Source organism: Anser brachyrhynchus (genome assembly GCF_964034855.1).
Source record: "Anser brachyrhynchus genome assembly, chromosome: 3".
Classification (NCBI taxonomy): Eukaryota; Metazoa; Chordata; class Aves; order Anseriformes; family Anatidae; genus Anser; species Anser brachyrhynchus.
In genome coordinates, this window is record NC_137696.1 from 279777 (window position 1) to 291718 (window position 11942).

Consider the following 11942-nt stretch of genomic DNA (forward strand, 5'->3'; position numbering starts at 1 on the left):
TTTGGCCCTCGGTGAGGGCACGCCCTGACGTCACTTCCGCCCCCGGTTCCCTCCCACGTAACGGGTCTCAAGGCAGTTCGTTCCCTTTCAACAATAACGGAGCGCGGCTGTGCTTCAGAACGATTGCATTTCTTGAAATCTCTAGGAAGCAGTCCGTGAAATGTGATCTCGGACCCTCGCCTTTTAAGCATCAGAGGCAAACGTGCTATCTGTAGATGCTCCTTAGAAGCTAAACTGTCAGTCTGCAATTGTTTTACCTTTACTGCAACTCAGGACCGCACTCGGAGCGCTGACTCAATGCCGTGTGTGCTGTCTCCAGCTAGCTGTCAGGCACACGCTGCTCCACGGAGAAGTCAAATTTCCTCTGAAATTGCTTACCCAAACCAGTATGGGACGCAATAGGAAACCAGGGAGGAAGCAACCTCTCCTCTGCACTCAGAGTCCGTCCTGCCGTCAGCTACAGCATGGGACAGAAACCGTATTATTCAGATGCGGAGGTATCAAAGATGATCCTCTGAAGTCGCATCGGAGAACTTGAGGCTGGGGGCTGGCAGGAAGAAAAGTAACTAACAAGACAAGCCATCCTAAGTCTGTAAAAAAAAAAATAGAAAAAAGGAAAAAATAGAAATAGAAAAAAAATAGAAAAAAAAGAAAAAGGTCGGGGGGTGGGAAGCCAGTAAGAATCAGCCTGATAAAAGGTTTACAAATGAGATGAAGAAGAAGAGGAGAAGGGGAGAGATTGTCTATGCAAGGCAAGAGACCCAGGAGGCAAAGGCTGAAGTCTAGGCAGGCAGACTAGAATGTGACGAGGAAACATGCTGGCTTTCTATGAAGAAGAGAGCTAGCAGCAAGGAAGTAATAATGCCAGACGAGGGAGACTAGTGCCTTTTCCTTTCACGTGAACATACTCCCTTCACTAGAGCATACTCCCCTTCAGTATGAAACGAGGACCAACGCTCACAAAATTCAGTTATAAAATAGGAAGCTGCCCTTTGGCAGTCTCTTTCTAAGTGCCCATACCCATCACTTGCTCCTCAAACACTTGCTCATATGTTAGAGAAATGCTCAATCAGTCTTGCTAAAAATACTAGCAGTGAGAGCCTAGACTCATCGCTCCACAAGCGAGTGAAAGCAATCATTCTGCCTCGGTGCAAACATGCAGTATCAGTATGGGACAGACCACTCACAGCCTAGAGCTTCTACTTTCTGTGCTAATTTTTTTTTAGCATATATTCTTAACAGTTGCGATTTGCTATTAGCAATCTATATCAAACATTTGATGTTTAATGGTAGCCTGCAACTCAGCTGCGTTCGGCATGGACAGGAAAGTGCTCATTGGTAGGAACCTCATAAATTGCAAGTTAAGCAGGGAACCTACGTTATAAGACACGTGCAGAAACCGCAGCACCTGAACGTAAGCTAACTCCTTCTCTACGCTGGGTATCAAAAACCAACCCTGAATAACTCTCGACATTGCAGAAGCAAGTCCCAAGAATGTGCCCGTAGAGGAAAAAAAATTGGGATGGCAACAGAATTCATTTCAGAAGAGTCTTTTGAGGCAAGACTTCTTGCAGCCTTCCAGTAACTCACCAACAGAAATACGCTTTTGTTATCAAAGACCTCTCTGCATTACAGTTTGTGACGTGCCAGTTTCACACATTTTCTAACCCAAGACCAGCTTCTCGATGCACCCCTCGAACGCAAGAGAACGGATTTAGTCTATGCTGCCTGAACTGTACTTTCCTCGGTCAGAAGGTAACATGGTTCGTTCCGGAAAGCATCATTTTTCAGTAACAACCTTCCCCACAGGGGCCAAACATTACGTTAACCAGCCCAGGAGATACTCATGCTATTTCATACATGACGATAACAGGGCAGATACTTGCTATATTCAATTCCTAAAGCGAGCCTCCTTTGGCAAAAGAAAACGCTATTTATTTATTTATTTAGATTTTTTTTTTTTTTTAAACAATGCCGTGGGTTGCTGCTTTCAAAGGCCTCTCTGTCTTCTCTGATGAAGACATCTCTCATGTAATTATGGAAGCTGCAGCTGTTTCCACTGACAAGCTCTCAAAGTCCTGGGCTCACTAACCTGTGACAGCCGTAATATCCAATTGCAGGTGACGGAATATTCTAGTTCTGCTCATTTCCTTTGAGGCCCAGAAAAGCTCATGACAACAGGAGTACCATGAAAGGACCCATAATATTACCTTTATTTTCAGCTTCTTCTAAGTCCTTCTCGTTTGCCAAGAGAATTTCTTCTCTCTGATCAGGTAACAAGTCAGCAAGACGATAATCAATCTCCGCTCTCTGAAAGAGAAAAGTTTCTGAACTGCATCCTTATATGAAGTCCGTGGTGTTTGACATCTGGCTCACTTCAGCTCATTTCTACTGACACATCTTCTCGCCGTCTTGACTCCCTGGATGCTTGGAGCCAGCTGATTTTTTCCAGGACCCATTTGTGTTATAAACCTGTATTTTAAGGCTTGCCACGTGTTCCCAACCTTAAAGAGTGAGCACATACTGTTCTCTCACCTGCTCAGGCTGCAGAGCTGCCAGGGTCCTGCCACCAGCTCGAGCCCTTTCACCCTGCTGCTCTGCTGGAGGGCCTGCCAAAACAAACAAACAAACAAAACACAACCACAAGACACGCAGACAAAGGTTACAGCCCATGTGGGAGGAAACGAACGCTAACCTTTCATCTTCCAACTCTTTACTCAAAGCAGGAAAACAGGTACGGTCCTAATAGACATATCAAAGAAATTCACTGTATGCCAGAACAGGAAAATCTGTATCAGATACCAAAATGCTGCCACGGTCCCCGAGCACAGCCCTTTTCAAGGCATCACGGAGATTCAGCAAGATCATCCAGGTCATAGGGGACAAACAAGCTCGTATCAAAGCTGCACACAGCTTGTATCAAAGAGACTTGACAAAGAGCAAAAGAATACAAGGACGGCTAAATCTCAGGAGAGATTTAGGAGAAAACTGAAAACAGGGAGGCATCCTTTGAAAAAGTTTAATTAGACAACTAACGAAAAGAGAAAAGATTGCAAAACAACACGGGAATGTACAAACAGCGCTGGAAGCCAAAAGCGGCCTGAGTAACAGCTTGCAGAATAGCTGCTCTCTCCACGCCTCTCCCTGTGCACACTGAAGGGTTCCTACGGAAGAAAGGTTTTCTTCTTGGCGTGGATATCAAAGAACCTGTCTCAAACTGAAACGATACAGAACAAGTTTTGAAACAGAAGCAGAAGTAACAAGTCAAAAGGCTCACGCAGCATTTCACTAAGGAGTTCTCAAGTAGCTCACGGATAGGCTACGTTTTCATTTTTAACTCTCTTGAAATTGTCTGTAGGACAGATGACTTGAAATGTGACTAATAGGCCCGGACTTCTATTTCAGAAGCGTCCTACAGAAATTGCCAGAGCAGGAATTCCCACATTAAGGAAAATAACAGGAGGTAAGAAAAGAACTAGCGGACACTTGATTAAGAAGACTTAATTAAGGAGCGTTAAAACAGCTTTTTAAAGCGAGGTCATACTTTATAAAGTAGAGCGTATTTTCGTGTTCTTTGAAAAAAAGTGACACACGCGAGGAGATAAGAGTTCATTTTAAAAAGGTACCTGAGTATTTCAAGTGTGTTTTGGAAGACAGAAGACAAAAGAAAGAATGGGAGTAACCACGTTCCATGGTAGAGGAAGGGTCGCAGTAAGATTTCACCTTTACTTTTGCTGTTCACCATATTTGTAATCGTCTGAGACGTGGGGTTACAAGATGAAAAGCTTTATAGCTGATACAAATTTATTGCAGTAGGACAAAGTGAAAAGCGCTGATATCGCACTTTTTCCCAGAAAGGAACTTCTCGGAAAAGGAGCTAAGTTTCCTGGTGGACGCCAACTTGAACACGAAACAGCAATGTGCCTTTGCTGCAAAAGCAGCTGAGGGTATCCTGGGTGGCATTAGGCAAAGTATTGCCAGCAGGTCAAGAAAGGCGATCCTCCGCCTCTGCTCAGGAACGGTGAGGCCGCACCTGGAGTGCTGGGCCTGGGCCTCCCAGTACAGGAGGGACCTGGACACACTGCGAAGAGTCCAACGGAGGGCCACGAGGACGGTAAGGGACTGAAGCACCTTTCCTATGAGGACAGGCTGGGAGAGCTGGGACCGTTCGGCCTGGAGAAGAGGAGGCTTGGAGGGGATCTCATCGATGTCTGTAAATACACGAAGGGAGGGTGGAAGGAAGACAAAGCCAGACTTTTCTAACTGGTACCCAAGGAACAAAAAAGGAGGCAACAGACACAGGCCGAAACATACGATGTTCCCCTCCTGTGGTTTCCTGAACATCAGTAAATACTTTTTCGCTGTGAGGGTGACTGAGCACTAGCGTAGGCTGCCCAGGGAGGTCGTGGAGTCACGGTCTTTGTGAGGTTTCAAAACCTGTCTGGACGTGGTCCTGGAAAACCAGATCTGGGTGGCTCTGCTTGAGCAGGGGTGTTGGACCGGGTGACCTCTGGAGGTCCTTCCGACCTCAACCAGCCTGTGATTCCTTTGCAGCCGCTATGCAACCAAATAGCAAGCACAATTCAAAGCAGATAAACGTGAAGAAATGCAGAGGCAAAAGGGGAAATCAGGCCTCGGTACTGCACATAATCCTATGAAAACATCACCCCAATGCTCATCAGCGTCGAAGAGCAACTTACACGTTTAAGCTTTTGGAAAAGGCCTAGGAAAGGCAACAAGAAACATCACCAGTCTGATCAAAACTCAAAGTTAGCCTTGCTATCTCATAAACTGAAGGTTCATTTGCATCTTGGATGCTACACAGAATTTTATTTTTGCCTATCTTAAAAAGGTCACAGTAGAATAAAAACAGTTTCAGCCAAGAGAAACAGGGATCGCCAAACTTTTGGAACAGTTTCTGTAGAAAAGGACTAAGAAAAAACCTTTTTCATGTGACAAAGAGACGATGAGGGAAAAGACGATGTCTCATATCATAGAAGTTGAACAGAGATCGATCACCCGTGTTCTCTTTCCATACAGAAGGCGGGGGCATCAAAAGCTAGCAGGAAGCAAACTTCAACGCTCCTCCTGCCCACAAACACACACAAAATAAAGGAAGCAGTTCTCCACATAGTGCTAGCTCCAGAGTTTACGCACAATACCTAGTTAAGGCTCGTGACTGCTGTGACCCACGGATGCTAAGTGTTTACATGGGTTCAAAGGATATGGCCGATTTTTACAAGAAACACATTAAGCGTTTTTATACTCAAAGGCATTGGCTTGTCTTAAAGTGCAAGTCACAAGTATCGCTCTATACTCGTTCCATTCTGCTAAGACCACCGATCTTTGGTCTGACTTTCTGCGGCCCTTGTTACATTGTCACAGCAACACAGAGGCAGGAAAACATTCCTGCATACGGTAACAAAAGACCGAGTCATTAAAAGAACTTACGACAAAAACCCAAACTACACACTATCTTAGTTCAGCCGTACATTCTATATGCACGCTTTCACCCTGGAATCTTCAATAATAGATGATAACCTCTAAGACTAAAAGCAATACAAATTCTACCCAGTTCTTTGAATGCAAGTCTGATGCAGCAAGTCATCAGCTGGAAGGAACCCGAGCAGAGGATTCAAGATGTTCTATTCCAACATTAAAAGTTACCTTTCAAAAGCCGTTTGTCAAGCAGAGCGTAGTTTCCCATTTGTTGAACAGGCAGGCCTAGCCAAATTTTGACCCTAAACTTCCAGGAAATCTCTACAGCTCCCAATGTACATGTTACTTCCGTACTCACCTGCAGGTTTTACCTCTGAAAAAAAAGTTCCAACTTTCTTCCCTTCCACAACACCTGTGATGACATGACCCGAGATCTTTGGGTGGGTTCCACTTGCAATCACTGCAGAGGTGCCTCCTTGGAGGGCCCACAGAGCTGCTTTCACCTGCGATGAAGGATAGAGCCAGTTCCCGAAAATGCACTTGTTATTTGAATCCCCATGCTCAACACGAATTCTTGCTCCACTTTGATCACTTATGTTTCCCACCTGGGATTTGGTTCCAAACGTCACCGATTGTTGGTCTCCTGGGTAGGATATGTCAGTGAGCTTTGCATCATCGGATCCAGGAGGGCTGTCAAAGAGTCCTGAAATGAATAATAAAAAATTGTTAATGTTACATATCTTCTGTTCCAAAGCTCACCAGGGAAAAATAACTAAAGCCTTTGAGGCTAAAAACCTGTATTCCACTCTACAGGATTCAAAACTTCCACTGAACCCTCCTTTTGTGGAACTGAAAGGATGAAACACTAACATGCAGGCTCAAGATGCGTAACTTCACCGGAATTGTAGCTAGTGTGAGGAAACAGAATATCCACATGCTGAATAGCATCACGTACGCTGGGAAGTACCCACACTTCAGTGAGGTTAGAGAGAAAACCGGAAAGAAGTTTCCAGCTTTTATACGGTTCAGAATCAGGGCTGACACACAAGAGTGCACAACTGAACAAAGGACAGTCCTCTTCACCTAAAATCTCAGATGATATTCCCGAATGCTGTGTTGTACACTGATAAACCGGGCAACTTAGAAATATGTATAAAGGCTAACTATTGAGTTCTGCAAAGAAAGGACACAAGACTATAGACACACACTTATTCATTTTAAATAAATATTGTACTTTTATTTAACTATGTTCTGAGTTGAGCGATACTTCTGTTTACCTAACATGTAAACCCTAAACTCTACCGCCAAACTTCCCAGAAGTTCTATGCGAACAAACACGTCACAGATTAAAGCGCACAAGTGAAGAGTACCTGAACTCTTCCTTTACAGCTTGGGAAGGAAAGGACACTTCTTTCCATAAAGAAGATACCACAGCAAATGAATAAGCTGTGAGGAAATGGGAGCGGTGTTTTCGTTTGTTTTTTATTTTTATTTTTTTATAAGTTGTTTGGACTACCATTTTTGTTATTTTTTTTTCCTGAGGCAGTCATTTCAACTAGAATCAACCATGAAATCCATCTGAAACAGCTGGAAGAAATTGTGGTTATGAAAAGCCAACCTCCTTCCTTCTCGGGGCCTACAATATGGACCAAAGTCCAGAAGCCACCGAAGGAAACACGTCTGGAGATGATAAAAAGAGTACGTGATTTTGTTGATGGCCTGGTGTGAAACTGTACCTACCACCTTCCTCTTTCCAGAAAAGTACCTTCAACATCAACAGGTGACAGACTTCACGGCAGCACAGCTCACAAGACTAGACCACTATCAGCCACACGTCTGGGAGACAGAAAAGCTAGCAAGCTCCAGGTATCTGGAAAGCAATATCCAGGACATGTAAAGTACCCATAAATCACTGAAAGACAGGATCCACTGCCGGAAGAAGCAAACGATTGTAGAATAGCGTTCGGCTTATATGCAGGGAAAGACTATGTATTTAGAATCAGGAGCGTTACTCATGACTATATACAATTCCGAGGAGCTAGCCGAAGTACCGTAGCGTCCACACAGGGCGTGCCTTCCAATCCTTTTACCGGCTTTGTTGCCCTCCTCTGTACGCTTTCAGGGATCTTAACGTTCTTTTTATATTGTAGAGCCCAGAATCGCACACAATATTGAAGGAGAGGCTTCGCCAACGCTAAATACAGTGGGAGAATCACCTCTTTTGACCAGCTGGCTACACTGTGTTTAATATATCCCAAAATACTAGACGATAACCCGTGCTTCTGAATCCTCTAGCTATCTTCCCAGGGCCCTGAAATTTATTTTGATTGAACACAGACTTCTTGCTGCAAACTTGTTGGTACCCACGTGAAAGAGCAGGAGTAGGGAATAATCTGAAGTTTGAACTAAGCTCGTAAGCTCGCTAGCAATGTCCCTGATCCAAGCCCCAGGCAGGTAGAAAAGCTCTCGGTAAAGATGGTCTGATCTGCAGATGGGAGCCTCTGTTCCCTTCAGAAGGCAGTCACCTGTGACTATAACCTGGCACTATTTCTTCACAACGCTGGCCTTGATCTCTCGATCACTCTACAATTCCACGAAAGGAATTGCCTCCCAAGTCGTTCTTGACTGACCACAACTAGCGTTCCATAAAGCCCTGCAAGCACTTGTTCATTGTTTCTAGGATAATTCTTAAAGCTGAAGCGGGAGGAAAAAAAAAGAAAAAGAGGGGGGGGTGGGGAAGAAGCACAGCCATTCCTTTCTTCAGTAATGTGAGCAAAAAGCTCAGGCGCTCGGCAACAACAGAATCGTAGAATATCCTGAGTTGGAAGGGACCACCGAGGATCATCGTTAAGGACCACCGAGTCAAACAACGCGCTTTGAAAGACAAAACGCAGAAGAACCTGCACGTTATTTAATCTCAGCTGTAGAGTCACGTGTATTTGTACCCGCTCATTCCTTCACCTGCCAGTTTATTGTGCTACAGACGCTACAGAACACACAAACTGCAAGGTTACTACTACCTTTTGTAACCGATGCGACCTTTGGTAGGGCTAGCCGTCTAAGAGAGCCACCAAAATCCCCTTCACGCCCGGATTTCACCCGGAGGTCGCTGCGACTTACCCGGACAGCTGGGACAGACGGGCTGCTCTTTCTCCTGGGAAACCTGCGACTGCAGCACGCCAGCTGCAGCTTTCCTCCCTTCAGCTGCCGCGCCACCTTCGCTCGGCGACAAACCCCGCGGGGGTCCCAGCGGCGGGGAGCTGCTTCTGCCCTGGTGAGCCGCAGGGAAAGGAGAGAGCCGGCCGTCAGCGCGCGGGGGGAGGAAAACCTCCGAGGCGCAGCCCGACGATCGAGCGCAGCGAGGACCCGCGCCCGGCCGCCGCAGCCCCCACCCCTCCCGGCCCGACGCTCCGGGGAAGCGCCCCCGAAGGCTCTCGCTCGCCTCACCGCCGGCAGCCGCGCTCGCAGCCAGCGGCAACCTGCGCCTCCCGGCGCGCACGGCCCGGCCCCGGCCGCGGCCCCGGCTCGGGGAAAGACCGGCCGCGCGCCACAGAACTACAGCTCCCAGCATGCCGCGGGACGGAGCAGTCCATCCGCCCCAGAGGGGAGTCGGCCAAGCGCACGCAACCGCCCCCCCCCGCGCCGCTTCGCCCCCCTCTCCCCCAGCCCTCCGAAGCTCCGCGCAGTGCAGACCCCGCCGCACGCCCGGTCCGCTCCGCTCCGCTCCGGCGCCGCCCCCGCCCCGCACAAGGGCCGTTTCCGCAGAAGCCGCCGACCGCGTGGCGCCCCAACCGCCCGCCGCCTCGCCCCCTCCCGGCCCGGCCCGGCCCGGCCCGGCCCGGGGCGGCGCCGACCACCAACCTCGTTGCGGCACCGCGCCGCGGCGGCCCGGCCCGACAGCTTCCGCCCATAGTGCCGGCAAGCCCTGCACGGCACCTCCGCCCTGCGTTCCTCCGAGCCGATCACGGAGCGTTTCCGCCCTGAGTTAAGGCTAGCCGTGACGCCACTTCCGCCCTCACTGTCCAGCCAATCACGGCGCCGCTTCCCTGTGGGAAGGCGACCCTGAGGCTGCCCCCGTGCTGCCTTTTTATCTATTTATTTATTTATTTATTTTTAAAGAAGGCGCGGGTGTTCTTGGTCCTCTCTCGTCAAGTCTGTCTGCGAGAAACATCTCAAATAATTTTCTTGACACGCGATCTTCTGTGAGGCTATTTTATTCGCGGTTGCAGTGGCGGGCGTCCTGCCGATCAGGAGCGCATTGCAGTAAGCACAGCATCAACTTTTATTCCCTGTTCCCCGACGCCTGATCCCCTCCCCTGTATGTACCATGTATGTACAATTTTACTTCTTTTTCAACCCTTTAATTTCTCCCTTCGTATTTCCTTTTTTTTTTTTTTTTCCCCTTTCTTATGTTTCAGGAACCTGTGATCTTTGTTTTACCGTGCCCACGCTGCTCAACCTGTTTTTCCTCAAGCTTCTGCCTTATTTCGGAACAGTGAGGCCGCCTACTGTCCGCTTACCCACGTGGCGTTTCTCCTCATTATGACTGCACAACTACCTCGGAATACAGAAAATTAGTTCTCTACTGCAAAAACACAACTTAGTTTCTCACAGCTCCCTCCTCTCCTTTCCTTACTCCTACTGTTGTTTTTGCACCTCTTCACGTACCGCGCTCTTGAGTTTCTCCAACGTTAAGGCGCAATAGTCTTCTTCGGATGTCACGGGGGATGGGAGGCGTACAACGCCATTATTTTTACAATACCAACAAATAGTTGTTTGAGCCAATTCTGTTCAGGTAACCACGAAGTTAGTTTCTCCCACATGTTTCTAAATGCCCAGGAACTGTCATCTTGAGCTACTCTATGTAGGATCTTTCCCCCCCCACGCCCCCCAGTATACCTTTTTTTCCCCCCAAATATCAGTCAAATCCGTCCCGTTTGATCTACATCTATACAGCAACTAGCATTAATTACAGTGCACGCTCCTCCTTATGAGGTTATTAATGAATCTAATACTATTCGATTCTACGGTGCTATTTTTGCAAACTTATCAAACTTATTTTCTAGTTCTTCAGTTATAGCGGAGATATTTGCAATAGCTTTTTCTAATTCACCCACCCCTCACCGAGGTAAAAACCACCTTGCAAAGCTGTGAAATACTAGAGAATTTTACTAGAGAATTGTCTGGAGTCCGCTTAATCCTGCGTGTGGTCTCAAGGGGGCTTTGGCTTTGTGGGTCTTCAATAATAGTCACGTTTGGAATTACTGCCTCCAGGGTGCAAGCTCCCTTCCATCCCAGGGGCAACACCTTCCTGGCTTTATTGCCACGTAGCCAGTACCACCTCTCGCCATTTGGGACAGGCCATCCAGGTGCAGGATTCTCACGTCGCATCTGGCACGCGCTATGTATATTAGCGCTCCTGTGGCTACCATATTTGGTGCAGCGTGGATTATTCCCTGCGTGGATAATTCCACACCCAGGGTCAGTACTATCGCCCCCTGAGTTTCTATCAATGTTGTTTAAAAGGCACCTTCGATAACACGGTATATTGTAGCCAGGATTACGCGCAGGGAGCGTGAGAAACACTCCGTAGCCAGTAGCTTAGGCTCAGGCGAGGATCTCAGTGAAGTAGTAATTTATTCGCGATCGCAATGGCACGCGTCCCACAAGCAGGAGCGCGCCTACTAGTCACACAGTACAGTTTATGTACTTTCTTTCTCGACGACCGGGACCCTCCCGTGTTTCCCCACTGACTGGGTATTCCGGGTTCACAACCTATCCGACGCTTCACAGACACTACGTGGCCTTCAGTTGCCGGCCTGTTCAATTTCAAATTTCTTTTGACTTTTTTACTGTTTGAAGCGGTAATGTTTCTTCACTGATCTGACTTGACACCGTGATTTTCACCTAGCTGCTCTGAGGAGTCCGGTTGTCTGCATTTTACAAGGTTGTCCGTTAAGCTTTCTTATCACTGCGAGCCTATCTCAACACCGCATTCCTTCCCTCTAAACAACGTAACTCTGCAAAAACAACATTTTTATTCCCACAATTCCCCCCTTTTCTTCTTTATAAATTGTTGATTTTTGCAAAACTTTTCTCTGCGGTGTAATTTGGTAGATCTCTTCCTCTTCTTCACCTTCTTTGCTTTCCATCCCCTCTAATATCATCGCCTTACGTGAGTAAGGTGGTGGCTCCACGGTCATTTGTTTCAACAGCGCAGTTTCAGTGAGCCGCTGTACCAGTCCTTTTACACAGGGGATAATGCAACAACCAAGGGCCGTCAAAACTCCTGCTACTACGATCAAGGATACAGATACGGACGCTACGGTCCCTTTCCATCTAGCCAACCGAAACTGCGAACATCCCGTGACGGAACGGCCGGTTCCTAATTACTCTGCCAATTCACTGGCAGGCGCCGGAACCCCCTTCAACGCCCCGCTTACTGCGCCACCCTCCGCGCCACTACTGCCGGCCATTGAAGCGCAGCGGCGCTCACTCAACCT

General features: G+C 47.6%; 1 protein-coding gene across 1 annotated transcript; it reads right to left on the reverse strand.

The window, feature by feature from the left end:
* Positions 1 to 2194: 2194 nt before the first annotated feature.
* On the reverse strand, positions 2195 to 11642 carry LOC308192788 (uncharacterized protein; the record flags this gene model as incomplete). The annotated part of the gene is made up of 6 exons (XM_080586700.1): positions 2195 to 2310; positions 2536 to 2609; positions 5811 to 6142; positions 8560 to 8710; positions 9301 to 9485; positions 11615 to 11642. 6 exons carry the CDS (start codon positions 11640 to 11642, stop codon positions 2229 to 2231), a joined length of 852 nt encoding a protein of 283 aa, XP_080442826.1. The 3' UTR covers positions 2195 to 2228.
* Between the last annotated feature and the right edge of the window lie 300 nt (positions 11643 to 11942).